Source organism: Pituophis catenifer, unplaced genomic scaffold (assembly GCF_029215685.1).
Source record: "Pituophis catenifer annectens isolate HBS135680 unplaced genomic scaffold, rPitCat1.0.hap2 SCAF_2, whole genome shotgun sequence".
Classification (NCBI taxonomy): Eukaryota; Metazoa; Chordata; class Lepidosauria; order Squamata; family Colubridae; genus Pituophis; species Pituophis catenifer.
The window spans coordinates 172,228,906-172,251,489 of NW_027256882.1; the positions used below are offsets into that span (position 1 = coordinate 172,228,906).

The 22,584-nt window shown below is 38.3% G+C and overlaps 1 protein-coding gene across 2 annotated transcripts in view; it reads left to right on the forward strand.

Moving 5' to 3' along the window:
• The window catches only part of UBA1 (ubiquitin like modifier activating enzyme 1), a 37,457-nt gene extending 16,335 nt beyond the window's left edge, over positions 1-21,122 (forward strand). For both annotated transcript variants that reach the window (XM_070938041.1, XM_070938040.1), the window contains exons 2-26: positions 7,223-7,339; positions 9,209-9,267; positions 9,483-9,651; positions 9,749-9,883; positions 10,231-10,337; positions 10,546-10,636; positions 10,755-10,887; positions 11,346-11,443; positions 11,682-11,828; positions 12,237-12,413; positions 12,631-12,738; positions 13,377-13,457; positions 13,536-13,691; positions 13,961-14,126; positions 14,450-14,646; positions 15,025-15,089; positions 15,333-15,528; positions 15,638-15,712; positions 17,941-18,130; positions 18,550-18,638; positions 18,872-18,964; positions 19,231-19,422; positions 20,024-20,125; positions 20,254-20,354; positions 20,463-21,122. In XM_070938041.1, coding sequence (XP_070794142.1) covers positions 7,223-7,339; positions 9,209-9,267; positions 9,483-9,651; positions 9,749-9,883; positions 10,231-10,337; positions 10,546-10,636; positions 10,755-10,887; positions 11,346-11,443; positions 11,682-11,828; positions 12,237-12,413; positions 12,631-12,738; positions 13,377-13,457; positions 13,536-13,691; positions 13,961-14,126; positions 14,450-14,646; positions 15,025-15,089; positions 15,333-15,528; positions 15,638-15,712; positions 17,941-18,130; positions 18,550-18,638; positions 18,872-18,964; positions 19,231-19,422; positions 20,024-20,125; positions 20,254-20,354; positions 20,463-20,598 — 3,180 coding nt within the window. In that variant the 3' untranslated portion in view covers positions 20,599-21,122. The remainder of the gene's footprint in view (positions 1-7,222; positions 7,340-9,208; positions 9,268-9,482; positions 9,652-9,748; positions 9,884-10,230; positions 10,338-10,545; positions 10,637-10,754; positions 10,888-11,345; positions 11,444-11,681; positions 11,829-12,236; positions 12,414-12,630; positions 12,739-13,376; positions 13,458-13,535; positions 13,692-13,960; positions 14,127-14,449; positions 14,647-15,024; positions 15,090-15,332; positions 15,529-15,637; positions 15,713-17,940; positions 18,131-18,549; positions 18,639-18,871; positions 18,965-19,230; positions 19,423-20,023; positions 20,126-20,253; positions 20,355-20,462) is intronic.
• Positions 21,123-22,584: the final 1,462 nt, after the last annotated feature.

Here is a 22,584-nt window from a genome sequence, read left to right on the forward strand (position 1 = left end):
CGCCTATTTCCCTAGAAACAGAGGAACATTCCAAAGGAATCTGGTCTCCATAGAAACACCTCTCCCCCCTTTTGTGTAGGGTTCCTTCTTCCAAGCCGGCAAGGCCTAGACCACATCTCGCCGGCAAGTAGCGTTACGGCCAATTGCTCCTCCTCGTCTTGCTTCCCCGCTTCCGTCCCTTCCCTCACCTGCCTGGGATTTCCACCTTTCCTTACCTTTTTTTTTTTCTTTTTACCCTTTTTTCTGAGGCCGTCTGGTGCCAAGCTGCTCTCTAGCTGGAGCAGCTCTTCCTTTTTTCCCCCCTTCCTGTTAGCCTTCGCGCTGCGTTTTCAGCCCATTCAGAAAAATGCCCCCCTTTCTCGCTCTTTTCGTTTCGCCCCTCAGATTCCCTTCCTCTTCTATGAAGGTGGAATAACTCGCGTTTTCCCAGCAAAGGGAGTTTGTGACTCTTCTTGGTCTGGCCTTTCTTGAAAGGGGGGGACATGGGGGGGAAAGAGAAGTGGAAAGTGTGGACTGCCGTTAGCTGCTGTAATTTTCTCCTGATGTCTCCACACACACACCCACACCCATAGAAGTTAGGGGTGGGGATGCGGGTTTCAGAAAAGAAGAGCCCGAATAAAAAGTCCTGGGGAGGTTAGTCACCTGGGCGTAAATGTTGAGTTAGGAGTGTGGGGAAGCACTGCGAATTGTTGGGGTGGGTTCTTTCAGCGTCTATCCTAACGGTATTTTTGTGGAGAGGCCGTATCAGCTCCCTTGTGCTTCCTTATTACAGTATTCTTCGATTTACTGAGGAGTTACAAAGGAGATAAAACACAATCTCAGTCATGCCAGTAGATGGCAAGCAGATTTTTGGAGAATTTCCCCCCCCCCTCTCGTGGAAGGGTCTAGGGGAAATGTGATTCTTCAGTGGTCTTTGATAAAGAGTATATTCCAGTTGACTTGGTTGTGGGTGTTACCTCAGTATCTATTCCCAAAATGCACAGACAAAATGACAGTTTCCCCCCTCAGTTTTCCACTGACTTTCTCTACCACTGGGATTGGTTTTCCAAGAATTGCTATCTGGGTTTTTAAACTTTTTAAGAATTCATTTTTGGAGAAGTCTCTATATTACTGAAAGTAGGGGAGGCAGACAGAGAACAGGTACTGTAGTTTTGTATCTTACTAGTTCATATATTAAAAGGGATATGTTAGGAATTTTGAGGCAATCTGGGTAGTTGCTCTTTTACGTATCTCTGGGTGTGTCTTATAATCACATTTATCTCTGTCATGTAATCCTATCTATCTGAAATAATATAGCCCATATTCTTTGTATTTGTCTGCCTGGGCATGTATGTCATGGGGCAGCTTGAATGTGATTCTGGTAAATCTGCCTGAACTGATTTGTGACTTAATTGTCTTGCACAAGTAGCTAATTAAAAGATTGCCCTGTTTAACTTACTACCTTTATTGGTAGTCCTTATTTAAAATGTATACTGTAGTTGACTGGCTATATCTTGTATGTCCCATAAGCATTGACAATTAATAATGCCAGGTCAAGTTTCCATGGCATTTTTTTTTTGGTAACTTATTTCTTCAGATACTGTAATTTTAACCTGAGATAGCTGTAAAGAGAAAGAAAGCATGGAATGTGTTTTCATTCATTGCTTCTGGGTTTTATAGTAGAAAAGCTCAGAACTTCATATCAGATCAGAATTAACTGTGTATTTTAACTTTCCTTCTTCATGTAGGCCTAAATTATTTAAAGTGTATTATCTCCAATTCTGTTTTATGCTTTCTTTTATAGACATCAAGAAGTTTGGAAACTGAACTCCAGATAGGATTCTGAATCTAATTTTGGCATTTATATAAAATCCTGGGACATTGCCTTTGTTTTCCTTTTTGTTACTTTCTTTTCATTACCTCAGGATTAATTTAAAAAATTAATAGTAAGTGTATGACTTTGTAGCCTATGCCTTTCAACAGATATACCAAACCTCAGGTGTTAAGCATTTTAAGAGATCTGTTCTGACAAGGCATAGGACTTGTGGCTGCTAAGTTTTGACAGTCCATCAAACTCGTATGCTTTTTCATAATATGGTATTTGTGCCCATTATTATGCCCTTACAAGTTCTTCTCAAACCCCAACCAAGAAAGTTTACATAAATAAAGATTAAATATAGGTTTCTATGTAAAAACTCATCCTAATGAAGCTTTGTTCCAAAGTTGTGAAATTTTACACTTTCTTCTTCAGCATCGATAATAATTTTTATTTTATTTCTAATCTGGCTTTTGTCTTTCTTATTTCTTGATTGGCAACTTTATTTTTGGAATCAATTTTATCTAGCATTTGATAAATGCACCAATTTGCAAAATTGTCAATCATGGGATATATTGAGCCAAGGGAAATGGGCATTTGTTAGATGGAAAATCCTCAACTGGACTACATTTCACCTTGGCTTTATGGCAGAGATTATTGTATTTGTGCTAAGTCTTTTTAACTCCCTTTTTTTCTGAAGCATATCTGATATGATTGGTTGATCATTACATAGAATATCCCTGTTTATTGCTTTACTAAACTATAATGATAGAATTATGCTTTACATTTCCTGAAACTTACCTTGTGTATTTTTTGGGGGGTTGGCTTTTGCTGGGCTTAAAATTCAGATATAGATACTAGAGTTAAGATATCCTGAATGTAATACGGATTTGGGGTTCTCAGATCATTTAGAAAACCGCTCCAATGAGTCTAGAATGGGAAGCTGTAGATCACAGAGTTGATACAACATAATGACTTATAGTTAAAAAAGATATCTGATTACATACAGACAAAATTTGTTGTCATTGTTGGAATATTTAGTGTAATTTCACATAAAACCTATTCCTGGCTTAACCCCAAACTTTGAGCAACCTGTTGATATGGCAGCTTAGTTCATTGCTGTACTGTTAAACAATTGAGTATCTAACATTCCTGTTTTACAGCAAATCATTCATGCCAGAATATCCAGTTCCATTTTCTGCCTGTCTTTATGAGAAAGATTCCTTCTAGAACTCAACATCTAGTGACTGTATGAGCACCTCTGTTTTTTCTTGTTTGCTCCAAGTCACAGCTATTTATTTCACCATTGTGGTGTTTGTCTCATATGGTTGCAGAGTCCTCTTGTTTTGCACTGTGCCCACTTCAGTTCACATAGCAAAGTTATCAATATATAAAATTACCAGAGCTTTTTTTTTTTTTTTTTTTAGTCAGCTTGTCACAGAGCCCGATTTCTATGTTTAAGGAAGGATTAGAACATTTGTTCTTCCCATTCCTAGTCCAGCATCATAATATCAACATCCCATTGGCCCTTACAGTTTATTCTACAGTTATTTATATTTAATGTAATTCTTGTGTTACTGCTTTTTCCTCACCTAGTTCAAATAAATGCTTTTAGGGGAAAGTACCATATAATGTACTATATGTATTTTCATCAAGATTTATCAGGATTAATATCTATATTAATTTGTTAAAATGACTTAATGTTATAAAATGCTTGAAATTAATACTCATTGGTGGTTCTTATTGCTCTTCAGGCGTACAAAGAAACAAGTTTTATACCGTGTTTCCCCGAAAATAAGACCCTGTCTTATATTTTATTGAACCCTGAAATAAGCGCTTGGCCTTATTGCCATACACTCAAAAGTGTGGAAATTCTTCCAAAATTCTTAGGATAATTTTTGAGTTAAATTATTCTTTGTTCAAGATAATTCCCTTCGCCTTTTTCTGCTTAACTTATTCTACTTCAGTAATTTCTGCTAGAAAATAACTACAAATATAACTTTGGAGAGGTGAATATAGTAAAAGTTATCTTTGAGGACTATCAGTACTGTTTGATAACCTTTTAGTTCCGTGAATGTGGCTGGCTAAATAAAAATTGTCATTTTTATTAGAGATATACAGCTTAAACAACATACCAAAAAAATTGCTGAACCCAGTGCTCACTTGGTTTTATTAATCAAAAAGCTGACAGCTGTGGTTTCCTCAATGGTCCCTGCATAAAGGATGGATTAACTTTTAAGTAATGGAAGCTGTCCTTGCCTGGGCTTCATAGTTGTAATGCTGAGCATGTTAGGTCCAGTTGTATGCCTCAGTCAGCAGTGTCCTTTTATAGTATAGGACATTTTTCTCTCTCCCCCAAATAGCCTCAAAATCCACTTCAGAGAGGTACAAATTTGTATGCTGCTTTATTTGCAGGGTCTAACTCGCTTACAATTAAACAATTATAGTAATATAACAATCGATAATTATTGAACCAGCAGATCAACTGTCAGTATCAGAAACATAACAAGTCTCAAAAAAATTCTTGTCTGATAATACAGCCATAACTCAGATGTAACAGGAATATTCTTCAAAAGCTGAACAGAAGAACAGTTTGTAACTAATTTTAATTTTTTATATGATCCTTTTATTTCTGATTATGGCATTTGTTACCATAAATCAGTATTGTGATTTAACTCTGTAAAAGCCGCCTTCATTTTTTTTTCTTTTTTACTTCATTCTGTTTATATTTTTTACTCTACATTGCCTAAGTCTCCCCTCCCCCACTATTTTTTATGAAGCAGTAAAAATCTTGTTGACCTTGTATATATTATTCCACATATTGAGAAAAAAAAAGAATATACTCCCTATTTTTTGTTGGCCTGATTTTTATTTGAAATCAGTTGTACTTCCTACTGCGTGTTTTGTCTGTTGGTGCTCTTTTCCAGCTTGCTTCTCTTCAATCTGGAAACTAACTTGCAGTTGACATTTCCTTATTGGATGATTGGATATGGTATATTCTTTCTCAAAAACCAGCAGGAATTGTATTTAATCAGGAAGTAAAATGTTACATTGGTGTGGAACATGGACAACTGCAGTCATTTTACAGTTACATGGAACAAGAAATCCACCGTCTTTATGATCTTTTTTACAAGCAGATAGGAAAGATTACAGGGAGTCCATAATTTATGACCACAGTTGAGCCCACCATTTCTGTTGGTAAGCGAAACATTTGTTAAACGAATTTTTTGCTCCATTTACGACCTTTCTTGCCACAGTTGGTAAATGAATCACTGCAGTTGTTAAGTTAGTAATACAGTGGTTAAGCAAATCTGGCTTCCCCATTGACTTTGCTTATAAGAAGGTCATGTAACCCAGGGAACCATCATAAATACGAGTCAGTTGCCAAGCCTCTGAATTTTGATCATGTGACCATGGGGATGCGGCAATGGTTGTAAGTGTGAAAAATGGCCATACTCCACTTTTTTCAGTTCCGTTATAATTTTGAATGGTCACTAAATGAACTGTTATAAATCGAGGACTACCTGTACTTATAACATTAAAATTATATATACAATTGGGAGGAAAGGTGATACATAAGTATTAGCTTTGCAGAAACTGACATTAAAACTTTCAAGCATTGTTAGCTTACCTTGCAGCTAGCATCATAGTTTCTTAGGTTTGAGAACCATTGCAATCATTGAACCAGTTGTTACTTTTCCCTTTCATGCTGTAATTTCTTAAGACAGATCCAGATTAATATTACCTTGGCTGCTAGAACAAGAGTATCAGCACTTCAACGTAGCATCTTGCTAACAGATAATTTTTATTATGATTTTCTTTTGACTGAGGAAATTCAGTCATTTGTGTCTAACATCATGATAATATAGCATCATTGAGCAGGCTGTATGGTGTGGGGTTCATATGGCAAAAGAACTAGATGCTCTTTTGAAATGGATGCTCATTTATTGAGCTCTTGTGAGAGGGCTTGCAATAATAAAAGTAAACTCTAGGATGAATAGAGCTGATAATGAGATGCTGAATTCATACACAGCAAAAATAAATGTAATATCATTGGATGGATTTAAATAGGCTATAGATAAAGCTGTAGGATTCAATTAAAGAATCTATAGAATCTATATTCTATAGATTCTATATATTCTATAGAATATATAGAATCTAAAGAAGCTATATATAATTTCCAGTGCCCCAACACTAGAAATTTTTAAGATGATGTTGGATAACCATTTGTCTGAAGTGATGTAGGGTTTCCTGCCTGGGCAGGAGGTTGGACTAGAAGACCTCCAAGGTCCCTTCCAACTCTGTTATTCTATTCTATTTTATTCTATATCTAGAAACATAGAACTGAATCTTCTTTAGCATTAAAAAGTATTTGCTAGGTTCACAAGCTGGCACAGTAGTAACGGGCCTTGCATGAATCCAACCATTATAAATCATGGTTTTTGACTTAGCCTGATATGTAAATCTAGCTGTTGTTCGATCAAGTCCACCTTTATATTTTCTTTTGAAGTGTTTATCAATTTCTATAGAAGTCGTCTTACTATAAACTGTTGGGATGTTTCTTAGAAGTATAAAAACATTTTAGTAATATTACATCCTAATGCTCTGTAAGCAGTAAACTCAATGGAAATAGCTACTAATATCATTTTTCCCAGCTAAGAGTGATTCACCTGCTCTTTTTTGCCAACTAAAACTGATTCATTAGTAGCCCCTCCTTAGTCAGCCTATTGATTACAATTGAGTTCTTTCTGTGGCATCTTGGAGACATTTGCCATAAAACAGCCTAAACTGATGTCATCTGGTTCAAAATTCTGCGATAATAGGTGCAGCATTGAAAAATAACTAGTTTTATATAGTAGATTAAAAAGGAACTTCATATTTTAAAACTCTTAAAATAACACACCATATTGTTCCAATACACTGGAAATACTTTTTTTTTTTGCTGATGAGAAATCTGCTAAGAAAGAGTGCCCTTTACAATTGATCCAATATAAAGCGCTTCTTTTATAGCACAAGGTAAAGGAAAGCTGTGCTTACTCAAAGGTTTGTTTTCCATTATACTACTGCTACACTTGATTAACTGGTATGATTTAGTTGGTTGATACTGCAATTAGCACTCCAATGGGACATGGGAAATAGTCCCTTCTGGGTGTCCTAAGAGACCACTGGTAGCAACATGTTCTTCACATGGAGCAAATCTTTTGATTCCCTCAGGCAGCAAAGATTGTGGACCAGTATGGGGAGGAAATTGCTAATTGCTTCTGCTTCATTGCAATAGGCACTATTTTTGTATTTGTCTTATTCCCATAAGTACTTTGCCTATTACATAGGATATTTTTGTTTTTGGTAGAGTCATAATCCTGCTGCAAAATGAGTAGATTATCAAAGATTGTATTCTCATATCTGTATTTTCCATTGTGCATTTAGATGTCCAGCTCGCCGTTGTCCAAGAAGCGTCGCTTGGGTGAATCAGAGTCAAAGACGGGTTCAAACTGCTCCTCTGGAAAATCCGTACAGACTGATTTGCGTGAAGCGCCTGCCAACGTAAGTTTCTGAATTAATTAATACAGCATACTATCTCTGATTCTGACACATTAGCAGCCTCCAACCTTTTGGGCATCAGGGACAGGTTCCATGAAGAGAGGTTTTTCTGTGGACCGGAGGGGGCATGGTTTTGTGTGCTGCCTGCATCCCTCAGATGGAGCTTCACTTGTTTGCAGGGCCCAGTTTCTGGCATGCTGTGACCTGGTGCCGGTCCATGGACCGGGGTTGGGGACCCTTGTTCTACTTGCACAGAGAAAATATGTTAGCTTTAAAGATGAGAAAGGGTAAATCCAGCATTAATTTTGACCTTGTCATGATACAGAGAGGAGGCAGAAGATCTTAATATTGTATTTCAGAATCCTCCCCAACTTGCAAGCACTCTAGGTCTATACTGGTTTTTTGTTAGTGTGTATGTATATGATGTATCTAAACTGGATTTCTAGATTTTGTGCCCAGATTGAAACAGTCTGAATTACAGTCCTTCCCTTAGAGCCTTTCCTGTGAAATTGATAGAAACCATTAAGTATCCAAATAGTTATATCTTGAATATGTTTATAGATAGCAATTATTACAAAATCAATACAAGAGTTTACACTTCTATAAAAATGCACAAGATAATCTGGAATCTGCAACCTTTGATTATATAGGAGTTAAATTCCCTGATTTTGCATCTTGGGGACCTTTACTGATGTGCATATATATAAGTCATTGTACCCATTGTTACTGTCTCTCATATCTAGCTTTTTGTACATGTTACAACACATATTTTCTTGTCCTACTAGAGCAAGTGGTATAGCGGCAGTGGGTAGCACAGGTAATCCTCGATTTACAATCACAATTGAGCCCAACATTTTTATTGCTAAGTAAGACAAGTGATTTTTGCCCCATTTTACCACTTTCTCACCACATTTGTTAAGTGAATAACTGCAGTTGTTAAGTCAGTAACACAGTTCTTAAGTGAATCTGGCTTTCCCATTGACTTCGTTTGTCTGGTCATAAAACATGATCATATGAGCCCAGCACACTGCAGCTTTCATAAATATGAGCGTCAATTATCTGAATTTTGATCGGGTGACCATGGGAATGCTACAAAGGTCATATGTGCAAAAAACAATCACAAGTCACTTTTCAGCGCTGTTGTAACTTCAGATGGCCACTAAACAAACTGTTGTGAGTCCATGATTACCTGTATTTGTAATATGAATTTGCAGTCATCTGGTCATCTTGTATGAGTTATGACTGGCTTGTGTTCAGCTCTTTCTTAGCTTGGAGAATATATATTGTGCCGTTATTAAAAAAAAGATAGGCTTTTACTGTTTTGGTTTCATTTCTTGGAGAAGTAATTTGGGGCAGATTGTGAAATATTGGGAAACCACTGCTATGAATTGAGAGTACTACAGATTGGGATGGTGTGGTGTGGGATTGAAAACTGCAACTCTCCTCCCTGGTAATAGGTAGCCTTAGTTGTGCCCTTGAAAAAATGTGCTCTGCATGCTTCTGTAAGGAATTAATAAGCCTGAAAGTGTGTCTTCATATAGTGTTAAAAGGAATACTCAGATTTGTCCAGAGGAATAGAGGGACAAAGAATGCTGTAATGCTCGTTTTCTTTTGTATTTGTTCTTCTTTCTTGTAATGCAGTTGTGGGTTTGTGAAATATATTCCCTGAATTGCCATATATGATTCACTTCTTGACTTCTTTTTGTACTTTAAATTCTTCCTTGGTAAATAATAAATATTTGAAATGCATTGAGAGTGATAAAATATAGACACCAAATAGCAGCTGTTCTTAGTTATTTGTGTTCCTTTATCACATTCTTTTAATGATCAAAAGGCAGCCAAGGACTAAGTGATTATATTTGTCCTTTCCAGGGTATGGCCAAGAATGGAAGTGAAACAGACATTGATGAGGGTCTATACTCAAGGCAGCTGTAAGTATCAGAAGGAGAGTGGAAGGCATATTGTTTTGAAAAGTAGATTGTTAGTTGCAGTCTAATGTGGGAATAGTAAGTTTTGATATGTTTTGGAGCTGTTGAACTTTATCAGATGTTGAAGAGGAAACTGCCTGTATATAGGATGTTCAGTTTTCAGGTTGGACTAACAAGGCACTGAAAATTTAATCCTTTTTCCCATTTATCCTGAATAGATATGTATTGGGCCACGAGGCAATGAAACGAATGCAGAATGCCAACATCCTGGTATCTGGTTTGCGAGGACTAGGTGTGGAGATAGCAAAAAACATCATCTTGGGTGGCGTTAAATCAGTCACAATCCATGACCAAGGCATAGCTGAATGGTCTGATCTCTCTTCCCAGGTAGGTTCTTCACTTAAATATGGTTCTGTTTGTGATTCCCTTTATTGAAACATATTTACTACTAAAACATCCCCCTCTTCTCCATCCTTTCTTCCAGTTCTACCTTCGTGAGGAAGACCTTGGAAAGAACCGTGCTGAAGTATCGCAGATACGGCTCGCTGAGCTCAATTCCTACGTACCTGTTACTGCTTACACTGGGCCCCTCAGTGAGGACTTTCTTAACAACTTCCAGGTATTTTAATTTCTTAATTTCTCAGGAGAGAGGGTTATTAAACACTTAATATCAAGAATTACTTTCCTGGTTCAGTAAATATAGTTAGATATTTGGCTTATATTTTCTATATACACAAACATCTAATGTTCTTGAGAGTTTCTTGAGCATTACAAAATAAAATGAAAAATAGGATGGGAGAGAAGACATGGTTGGGAATGCTACTTGCCATAGATCAGGAAATCTGAACAGTGAGCTGATACTGGAGAGCTCCACATTTCTGGTGTGATTTATTTCAAAGGCTTTTTCTTCTAGCCATCCATCCATCCGATTTCATAACCGCCCATCTCCCTATCTCCTTTTTGCAGGTAGTTGTACTTACCAATTGTCCCTTGGAGGAACAGTTACGTATTAGTGATTTCTGTCACAGCCAAAATATCAAACTTGTAGTGGCAGATACAAAGGGACTCTTTGGGTAAGACACCTTGTTTTTATACCCTTTTCTGTGTTGTGACCATGTAGGGTTCTTCTTCTGGTTGGGATAAACTGGGATTCCCACCCACCATATGTCATGCGCCTCACAGCCCAGTTATGGGCTACCAACCTTCGCTCTTAAGACCATCTGTCACAGTGCTGAAGGTGCTCCAGAGCCCCTAAGTTCACCCATTTTCTTTCTCTTACAGCCAGTTGTTCTGTGACTTTGGTGAGAACATGGTTGTGACAGATACCAACGGAGAGCAGCCACTTAGTGCAATGGTCTCAATGGTTACTAAGGTAATTACTTCTTGAAGCTGGAAGTCAAGGTTCTGTTTTTGAGGTGGATTTATTAATTTTCTCACAGAGACCCATACAGTAACTCAGAATTTTGTTCAAATTTCTTTTTCCTGTACAGGGGTGCCCTGGAGAGGTAACCTGTCTAGATGAGGCTCGGCATGGTTTTGAAAGCGGAGACTTTGTTTCTTTCATGGAAGTTGAGGGCATGAAAGAGCTTAACAGCTGTGAACCAATGGAAATCAAAGTGTTGGGTGAGGCATGGTGTTGCTTTGACTTGCACAAAATTTAGATGTTACTAGAAAGATACTCATTGTAGCATCCTCATTCTCTTGTATGAATTTTTTTTAAATTTTCTGAAAATTCTCCAATTCATTATTCAAAATATAATTCCTCTGGCACAGCATAACAAAAACATTTTCCACAATCCGTCTTCTCTCTTTGCTGCTTGTTTATTGCACCATGATGGCATATTTCTTTTCTTCCACTGTTACTTGCAATTTAATTCTATTGTGGAAGTGTTAGAAAAATTGGCTCTTACTTGTTCCTCACGTCTATTAAGAAAGTTCTCCAAGACTGCAGTAATTTGACATGATTGTTGAGGAATCTTGGTGCAAGTTAATATGGCAATTCTGCAGTGCCAATGGTTTTTTTTTTCAGTGTGGTTCTTTGCCTGTGACATCTGTATGGGTGTACTTTTATTCTTTTCTAGGCCCCTACACATTTAGTATTGGTGACACCTCCAACTTTTCAGACTATGTACGTGGCGGCATTGTTACCCAGGTCAAAATGCCAAAGAAGATTAGCTTTGTAAGTATCTTTTCTGACAGATTCTGCATTTATTTTTTTTTTGCTGAGCAAATTCCCATGGTTCCCAGCAATGTCCTGCCACTAAAACAATCTGGCACCTTTTGATCTCCCTGTGCTGTTCTTGGGTGGTACGTAAGCACTGGCTTGGAGGTTGGAAGTAAGCAATTTGCCTGCCAGAAAAGGGTAACTATGAAGGCATCGCTACCTATTTTCAATTTCTCCATTATTTTTCTTTCAGAAATCTCTGCGCACCTCTCTGCCAGAGCCAGAGTTGGTTGTCACTGACTTTGGCAAGTTTGATCGGCCAGGCCAGCTGCATTTGGCATTTCAGGCCTTGCATGAGTTTCACAAAAAGCATGGCCATTTTCCCAGGCCTCGTAATCAGGTAGGCTATTTGGTTCCACCTTTTTCTAATTTGCAAGTTGAGATCCTCACCCCCACCCCCAGTAACAGTAGTTCATATCAACCACAGAATATACAGGTACTATTGCAAGCAAAATCACTAATCAAAGAATAATGCTTGGAATGCTGGTGTAAATCTTGTACAGAGTTGCTCATTTTCCATTTCTTAATCTGCTTGAATACATTACATTAAATACAATACATTTTTATTCAGGGACCACTAGTTGTGGAAAGTGATCTTTTTATGTACTTTTATGCTTAGGCATTTTTTAATGATAGCCATTATTTCACACAGACTACATTTAGCACAGGTTACATTTATGATTTTGATGAAAAACAGTTCCTTACAGCTTTCCTTAGCCTTTATCTGACTTTTTCTATTCTTCCTCAGGCAGACGCTAGTGAGGTGCTATCTTTAGTGAAGGATCTCAATGAGCAAGCAATGCCCCCACTTAAGCAAGAACATTTGAATGAGGACATCATCAAGGAATTGGCTTTCCAAGCCTCTGGAGATCTGGCACCTGTCAATGCCTTCATTGGAGGCCTAGCTGCACAAGAGGTTATGAAGGTACAATATTTGGAAAACTTGGCAGATAATAAAAAGCATTCCACTTAGTCCATGTTTCCCTTAACTAGCAGCTTTTGATTTGGTTAACAAATCCTCTGTAATAATGTGATGGTGTATAATGCCAGTTTATTCCTGAAATTGACTTTTTCAGGCAGAACCATACAGTGTGGTATCAAAGAGATTCAAATGTTCTTGTTTTTCTATTTCTCTGTTTTAGGCCTGTTCAGGTAAATTCATGCCTATCATCCAGTGGCTATATTTTGATGCATTGGAGTGCTTGCCTGAAGAAAATAAGGATACCTTGACTGAGGAAAATTGCAGCCCTGTGAGTTATTAATATAAGCATAAGATGTATGCTGGGAATGACCAAAAAAAAGTACTACTCTGTTAATGCCTTATTTTACTGCAACAGAGAGAGTCAGAAGTCAACACTTCTTTTTCTTTTTCCCAATTCTTCCTCACTTCTCTTCCTCCACCTCACTGCTTTCCTATTTACTTTCGTATTTTGTATCTTATTTCATCTTATAACTCAATGAACTTAAATGGGGGAAAAAAGTACTACTCAAAATGGCTGGAAAAATAATTTGTAAGTTAGGTTTATATATGAAGCCTGAGGCCAAAAAATTGAGTGGTTTTAATTGCTTATACTAAATTTGATGGTGGAGTATATTAACGTATAATATATTCTTTCCCGTGAATTCCCTGGTATGCAATTGAAGTAGCATGTAAGACCAGGAATAGGCTCATAATGAAATTATTGTATCATTTATATGAAAACAGTAGCACTGGGAATTTGAAACTTTTGAAGTAGTATATAAATAAAATGCAATGTTCTGCATTTATAGTAATAAATTATGATTATTGATTATGATTATTAATGAGCAGGATTAGGGAAATGGGGAAATTCCATACTTTGGAGAACAGATACAAACTGGTTGTCTCTTTTTCTCCCTGTCTTGATAGAAACATTGCCGATATGATGGACAGATTGCTGTGTTCGGCAATGAATTACAGGTTAAACTGAGCCAGCAAAAATACTTTCTGGTAAGTCTTGACATGATTTTTCAGTTTCTTGGTATATCCATCCATGCAACCTGCTGACATTTTTTCCCTATCTCTTAGGTTGGTGCTGGTGCCATTGGCTGTGAATTGCTGAAGAACTTTGCTATGATTGGTCTGGGATGTGGACAAGGGGGAGAGGTGGCTGTGACTGACATGGACACTATTGAGAAGTCCAATCTCAACCGGCAATTCCTCTTCCGACCTTGGGATGTTACGGTCCGTTCCATTAGTATCAGGAGTATGATTTCTGGGGTTACAGAAGGGTCAGTCATAGGACTTTTGGTGAAAAATTGTCATAGTTTGCCTTGGGAGTTTAGAGGAGGTTTAACAGTTGATTTTGGCAAATTTAAGGGTCGTTTTGTGATCCATTGTGAATACTGTGTTTGCTTTTTATTTTTAGTTTTTTTTTAAATAGTGATAATTCTGGAAGCTATAATGTGAAGTTTCTATACCCAGAGTAAGACTTAATGTTTCAATCTATCTAGAAAATGAAATCTGATACAGCAGCAGCTGCTGTGAAAGAAATGAACCCAAACATTCACATCACAAGCCACCAAGATCGTGTAGGCCCAGACACTGAACGTATATATGATGACGACTTCTTTGAGAATCTTGATGGGGTGGCAAATGCACTGGACAATGTAGATGCAAGTAGGTATCTGCACGTGGTTTTCGAACTCATCTTAATGAAAGCGTGCCAAAGGTTCAGACTGAATCAAACCAAATCATTACCAACGGAGATTATATTATCTCCAATTTTTAGATTTTAAAAAATGAATCGGTTTTAAGTGACTGAAGATTAGATTTGTCTGCTCTCTGGATCATAAGTGCTCTCACAGCAAATACAATGGTTATGGAAATGAAGTGCTCTTGCTTCAACCACTGAAAATATAATTGATCCAATTTGAGGCTTTAACCTCCAGTGCTATCCTGACTGGCAATCATTCACAATTTTCTTGCATACTTGTCTTTAGGGATGTACATGGATCGTCGCTGTGTCTACTACCGCAAGCCCCTGCTGGAATCAGGGACACTGGGGACCAAAGGGAACATCCAGGTGGTGATCCCATTCCTAACAGAATCATATAGCTCTAGCCAAGATCCACCTGAAAAATCTATCCCTATCTGTACACTGAAGAATTTTCCTAATGCTATTGAGCATACTCTACAGGTGAGATTCCAATGATACAAACATTTGATAGCAACAATACAGTAACAGGTTTTCTTTGTAGTTGGAAAGTGATAATTGAAGTGTTATAGTGATTCTTTTTGGTCAAATGATCTTCCTATTGACATGGTCTAGGAGTTGTTTTTCCATATGTTGCCTGTAGCTCTTGCTTCCTCTCTCTCTAAGGAGCGAACTGGATCTCTTCTTCACCTTGTTAGCAGGTCCTGCAGACTTCTTTGTATCAACTATTGTGGGATACTTTATTTTGTATAATTCTGTTTAGCGCAAAACAGACAAACTACTGTTACAAACATCAGCACTTGGAACCAATTGGTTTAACTCCTGTGTCAAGATTGGAACTCCTGTTGTTTTATTTTCCAGTGGGCCCGTGATGAATTTGAAGGCCTTTTCAAGCAGCCTGCAGAAAATGTCAACCAGTATATAACGTAAGTACTATACTGTATTGAGGGCCCAAAATCAGCTAAAGGTGATTAACTTTTCATTATAAATACTAAGGTATAGCTCCGTGCATTCAGTAGGTTTGACACTATTCAATGTGTAATGCTTTCTGATAATCTCTAATGAAGCCAATTGATTCAGAATGGTGAAAATATGCATCTTAGTGGTATGGTTTGCAGTTTCTATTAGCCTCAGGGAAAATCACTGAACCAGTTCTCGTTACTTTCCAGAGATGCCAAATTCATGGAGCGGACCCAAAAGCTGCCTGGCACTCAACCTTTAGAGGTTTTGGAAGCTGTATTCAAAAGCTTAGTGACTGACCGTCCTAAATCCTGGGGTGACTGTGTGGCCTGGGCATGTAATCATTGGCATACCCAGTATAGCAATAATATTCGTCAGTTGCTGCACAACTTTCCCCCAAATCAGGTGAGTTGATAAGGATTCCTGTGTCATGGCCTTAGTCTGTCTTTATAATGGTAAAATCGTATGTTTTGCTTTGTTGTCCTTTTAACGCTATTTTCATTTTTCTTTTCAGAAAACTAATTCAGGAACCCTCTTCTGGTCAGGTCCAAAGCGATGTCCTCATCCACTCACTTTTGATGTCAAAAATGTAAGAATCGTGATCTGCTTGAAAATTGAAAAATATGTTAGTTAGATGATAGGTGATAGAAGAAAGATTCCTACTTCAGTCTTCTGCCCTTACAAAGTGCAATATTGGCATTTACACGGGTAGTCTTTGACTTACAACCATTGTTTTGTGCCCGTTTGAAATTACAGGAATTTTGTAAGACACGTGAGCAATCCCTAAAGGTCACATGATCAAAATTTGGGCCCCCACAAAGGCACTTCAAGTCCCCCCCCCACCCCATTGATTCCTTTTGGGGGACCCCGCACTCCATGGCCCCTGCTGCCCTAACTGCCCTTTGCCATCTTTTTGCTCCTACTGCTGGTGAAGCATGCCTGGTCTGGCCCTTTGCAAGGCACCTGCTGGCCACATGGGACTTTCTCCCCCAGCTCACATGGCAGTTTCCCCATAGGACCTGGGGCAAATGGTCTCATGTTAACTCACAGAAGGTTAGAGTAGGCATGCCTCATCATCATCGGGGCAAAAGGATGGCAAAGGTCAGCTGGGATGGTGGAATGCAGAGCAACAGGGTTCTTGGAGTGCAAGGCAGCAAGGGTGGTTGGACCGAGGCAGCTGGGGCTTCCTGGGTAGCAGTTTCACACAGTGGTATTGGGGCGGGCTTTGCACTGCAAAGAGATTTGCATTGCACTAGAGCTCAAAGTTTCTTGTAGCTCCAGAACTGCAGCATGTCAAGCAGCCTCAGAGCTGTGTGGCTTATGATCTGCATGCCACTCCACAAAGCAAAGTCGCCATAGATGTGGGTGGGGAGAGTTCAAGAGGAAGCAGTCCTTTACCTTGCCAAGGTTCAGGGCTAGAAGAGATCAAGTCCACAATGGCTTGGCTGGGGATGAGTATTCACTTAATGACTCACAATTCTCGGCTAACAACGGAAATGGGAAGTGCTGGGATTGCTGTCACTAAGCAATTATTTCAGTCACATTGTCAGCTGCCACCTGTTCTTACTTGTGCTTTGCTGCTATGTAGTGACAGACTGCCATTAACTCTGGGGAGGGGGAATGAGATGGGGAATGCTTCTGGAAATGAAAGTAAGTGTTGTATCTCCTCTGAGACTCTGCTTCAAGGTCACCCAGCTAGAAGAAGAAAGGGGCCGCATTCCAAACTTTGCTTGACCGTTAGGAAAACATTTTGCCTGAACCAAATAGGTTACAGTGGTGGGGGGGAATGAAAGACGGTTAAAGGAGGGAAAAGTAGAATTTAGGGATTTTGGTGGACGATTTTCAATTCTGGCTTTGCAATACTGTAATATGATTGCTCTCTAATAAACTACACCTTTCTCAACAAATGGAACCAAGGATAATTTCTATTTAGAGATTTAACTTGTGGCAGGTCTGACACCCATGATGTCATGCTTATGACTTTTATTTGCTTAGGACATTCTGGTCCTAAATATGGTTGTAAATCAATGACTACCTGTATTTAAATATATATGTTATTTTAAAATAAAGCTATAAAAATAGAAGCATGGCAAGAAGGAGGAACTATAGCTTACAGTTTATCCATTTTGGAAAAGGTGCAGACTGCTAGCTGATGAATTAGTGCAATTTTCAGTGAGAAGCAAAGATATTTATGCTAAACATTGAGATAGTCAAAAGTCTAAAATTACCTTTCTCAGGCAGCTTGTGATCACTCCCAGAGAGATATAGGAGATAAAAGAAAAGCTGTGCAAAATAATTTATGAATGGTTCTACTCAAGATCTGATTATCATATTTAGGGATGAGAATTTCTCTTGGCTTATTTTGGCTAAAGGCACTGTGATAGACTGCCAGCATTTAATTTGGATCTTTTGCTTCCTCTGACTTGTTATTACAGCTTCAAAGGAATAGATTGTTAATAGAAAAAAAGCTTAATGGCACTTCAACTATTATTACTGCATAAGCTATGGAGCACAGTCTATCAGATGCATGGAATATAATAGGAGGAAAAAAATACGCATAAAGGATGTAGCATATAAGGCAGTTTGTTAGAAGACAATGGGTGAAACCTAGGGATGATATAATTAAGCTGGAGTAGATAATCATTTTTCTTGTATGTAAACTGTATACATATATCTATGGATTCATTTTAGCTAGTCAGTTCAGATAGAAGCTGGTTGCTGAAGTAGAATTTCATCTGGTCATGTGTAGAATGTTTAGTTAAAAAGGCTGCATTCAGAAAAATTGCCAATCTGACTCAACTAACGTTACCTCCACAGCCTTTGCACATGGATTATGTAGTGGCAGCTGCAAACTTGTTTGCCCAAACATATGGCATCACTGGCACTAAAGACAGAGAAACTATTGTGGAGCTGCTGTGCCAGGTGCAAGTTCCTGAATTCACTCCCAAGTCTGGTGTCCGCATCCATATCTCTGATCAGGAGCTACAGAATGCCAATGCTTCAGTTGGTAAGAACTGGGAATAAGATGAGTCTGCCAAAGGCAAGATTTTAACTAAAGAAAAGCAAAGAATGCCAGGCTTTGAGTGAGAATAAGTCTTCTCTCTGAATAATTTTGATTGAATGGAAGGCCCAGTTTCTTCTTTAAGTGTTGCTATCTCTCACAATTTCACAATCCATATTTTGATTTACTGTTTCATTTCTGGAGCAATTCATGTGCTGCTTGCATAATTACTATCAGATTTTAATAGCTTTTTTTGAAATGCTGTTCATGGATTTAAGCCAGAGTCGGACTAATAAACAAGTTTAGGGCTTTGAGATTGCAGTGCACTATATCAATTTAGAGCAGAAAAGGTTTTAGGTTGTTGAGAAAAAGATGACATGCATCGTAGCAGTCTTTTCTGAAATTGATGCATTTATTTTTCTTAGATGATAGCCGGTTAGAAGAACTAAAATCTTCACTTCCGAGTCCTCAGCAACTTCATGACTTCAGGATGTTTCCAATTGATTTTGAAAAAGTAAGGCATTTTTAAATGAATAAATTGTTTATTTAACTATAACCTGACATGCAAATGATACCAGAAATGATCTCTCCTGTTCAGTTTTGAAGCCATAGGTAAGCTTCTGGTTTGGCTAGCAAGCTGCTTCAGATTTTTTCTGGCATTCACTGTGCAGGTCCCAAAGCCAAAAGAATGCTGAGGACAGTGACATTGCTGGTTGTAATCATCACCTTGTTTGTACTAAATTTCAGGATGATGACACAAATTTCCATATGGATTTTATTGTTGCTGCTTCTAACTTGCGAGCTGAAAATTATGATATTCCTCCTGCTGACCGGCATAAGGTAAGCTTACTGTGATGGATAAAGGTTATGTACAGTAGAATGTATTAGTGGTGTGAGGGAGACAGTGCAGACTTTTCCTATACTTGAGTCACAGGTATGGAAGCTCACTGGGTGATTTTGAGCCAATCACTTTTTTTTAGCTTGACCTACCTCACCTGGCTGAAAAACTGGGGTGAGGAAAAGCTGTGGACACTTCATTGAATTCCTAGATGTAGTCTAAAATAAAAATTAAAAAATCAAAAAGCTCTTTTGTCTTTTCTTTTCAGAGCAAGCTGATTGCAGGGAAAATTATACCTGCAATTGCCACGACGACTGCAGCTGTAGTAGGCTTGGTTTGTTTAGAACTGTACAAAGTAATACAGGGCCACAAGCGACTTGAATCTTACAAGAATGGTTTCCTTAACCTGGCATTGCCTTTCTTTGGCTTTTCTGAGCCGATTTGTTGTCCAAAGAACAAGGTGAGCGGGGAGGCTTTTTTCACATCTTTTTATTCATCTTCTTTTGTTTACACAAGTAGCCTCTGATACTAAATTGGAAAAATAATCTCTTGAACTTGCATTTGATAGTTTCTTCTTTGAATACCATACAAAGAATATTTGTCAAAAAAAGCTTGTCAAAAAAAATTCCTTTATTTTTGGGTAAGTTTTGCCAAGTGGGACATATAGAAATATGTAGCAACTTAAGGTAAAGAAAGGAAAAGAGAGCCAGAGGCATGCTGAAGTCTCTTGGAAGTTTATGTAAATCAGCCTTTCTAAGAGTTTCGTGCAACTGCCTCTTTCATTTCTTTTGTTTGTGTACTTGTTGCTTTGTTTTCATTATCTCCATCTGTTAGGGGAGAATACTTCCGTCCGTTTTCTCTGTGTGTTATTTGGATAGAGATATAGAGATCAAAAGAGTTGCTCTAAGGACGTTCCCATGTCCTCACATGTTAGAAATTATGAATAACTATGATGCCTTCTTACATGGAGTAAATGACCATGAATTATGCTTTTGTGTTTGTTGCATTTTTATTGAGCATTAACTGTAGCAACTAACACTTGTATTACATTTTTTCTTCAGTACTATAATACTGAATGGACTTTATGGGACCGCTTTGAGGTGCAGGGTATCCAGCCTGACGGACAGGAGATGACACTGCGTGAGTTCCTGGCTTATTTCAAGGTAAGCTTTGAGAGTGTCCTGGTCACCATTTGCCACAATATGTTAATAGTTTCAGAAGAGGCTTGCGAATGGACATGAAAACCTTTTCGGTAAAGAACCTTTTTTTTTTCTTTCCTTCCCACATGTAGAAAGAGTACAAGCTGGAGATAACAATGCTGTCCCAAGGAGTCTCTATGCTTTACTCATTTTTTATGCAGCCAGCCAAGCTGAAGGAGCGCCATGATCAGCCGTATGTATTGTTTTAAGAGAATGAGCACTGACTTACTTAAGGGCACTGACTTACTTCAATTGAATCTGCATCTGCCTGACAGCTGTCTTTTTCCTTTCCTCCTTCCAGGATGACGGAGATTGTCACCAGAGTTTCCAAGAAGAAGATCGGGCGTCATGTGAAAGCCCTGGTCTTTGAATTGTGCTGCAATGATGACAGTGGCGAAGACACAGAGGTGCCGTATGTGCGCTACACCATCCGCTAGCAGCCCCCTTGCTAGCATTGCCCACTTGCCTGCCACGGACTGTTAGTGTGGAGGAGGATCTGCCTCCCTCCCTCACCTGTCACGGTTAAAGTGACTCAAAACATGAAATAACTTTTGTAATCTTTTAGGAATTTTTTTTCCTTTTTCGTGTCCATCAGGGCCTGGGAAATTCTCCACTCCTGCGGCTGCTCCCTCTTATCCTTAGCCCGTGCAGTTATGTCATGTTATTGAGGCGCCTTAACACCCACTTCCCATTCTGTCCTTTCCTGTTAATGTTAGTCGTGTTGTGTTTTGACTCCTTGACCACCTCCTCTCCTTCATCTCTATTACTCACTAGTAAGGGAAGCTGCTCTCCTCTCTCATCCTGAGGAAGCCGCTAGTAAAAGGAAATGCCCCTTTGTTGTATTCTGAGAACTTACCCGGGCTGGCTTTGCGGGGGAGAGGGAGAGGATACGAGTGGGTAGAAAGTGTAGGTCAGAACTGATAAGAGAAGTAAATGAGTCAATAAACATTTGCAAAAGCCAGTAGTCCTTTATTGTTCAAGTGGAATGGGGAGAGTTGCTATGTACATAACATAAAACTTCATCCCAGTTCAAATGCTTGGCATTCCTAGTATGCTAGCAAATTCTTAATTTATCTTGATTTATTTCATAATTTCTCATTTTTGAAAGCAGTTTGTTTCCATGATAATCAGGTGTTTAATGCTATTGTCTGAAAAATTTTCCTCTGCTGTGAATTTTTTGTTATCTTGCTGCTTGTTTTGTTTGTGACATCTGGAATAATACAGTGACAACCATACTGTCTATCCTTAACTCCTTATGAAATTAAGTGCATGTATACAGACTAGGCTGGAAGCAGCTTCACTCCTTTATGTCCATGCACTGGCTCTATACATTGGCTAAGATCCTAATCTAGTCAATCATCATTTATCAGTTCTTCGTTATATGACTATACGAAGAAGCAGTTTCATTATTTGTTTTTAATTTTTCTTAGATTGGCATCCATTGAAGTTTAGAGCTCTAGAGCAGTGGTTCTCAACCTGTGGGTCGGGACCCCTTTGGGGGTCGAACGAACCTTTCACAGGGGTCGCCTAAGACCATCTGAAAAACATATTTTCAATGGTTTTAGGAATAATTTTATGGCTGGGGGTCACCATCACATGAGGAACTGTATTAAAGGGTCGTGGCATTAGGAAGGTTGAGACCCACTGCTCTAGAGGGATGAATGATTATATAAAACTCCTTGTATTCTTTCGACTACTTCAGTGATAATAGTTTCCAAACTTCTGTGATCTTTACAGCATACCTTTAGTCTAGATTTTGAATCCATGCATTTTGGATGGGTCATAAATAAGGAATTTCCATTTTCAGAAATTGGATAGCATTTTTATTTATTTTTACTTTTCTACAATATATAAACGGATATGTGCTACTTATGTAGTTTGAGTGGCTGCTGTAGTAAAGATGCTCCTCAATATGACCCTGAAAGCAATTTTGTCAAGGTATATTTAAACTTAATATGTATCAAGCATGCAATTCTTGTTTAGAGTTGCAGCTCTAGTTAATACATTGGAATATAAAAGCTGTGCAGCTTTGCTACTACTTTAGAATTTATAGAAGTTTCATGGATGATACTTGATATTCGTATTTATTCACATATTTTTACAACTTTATAATTAAATGAGATATTCTGCTCTTTTAGTGGCACAACTGATGAGTTTGCAACATGCTAAGCCAGCTTGGTATAATTTATTGAACCGCAGATGGCTGTCTTCATATAACACATTTGTAAATTTATAGTTTACAAGTTGGATTCACATCATGCATGCCAAAACCAAACAGTTCACACAGGATGGTTTATCCATTAAGTTCAAATGGAACAAATGGATTTTCACAAAATCTTGTGAAGGAAGAAGATATGGAAGGTTTTTTAACAGAGTGATGAACTCATTTTCCAACTACTACTTGTCTTTCTCATCCCAGAAAA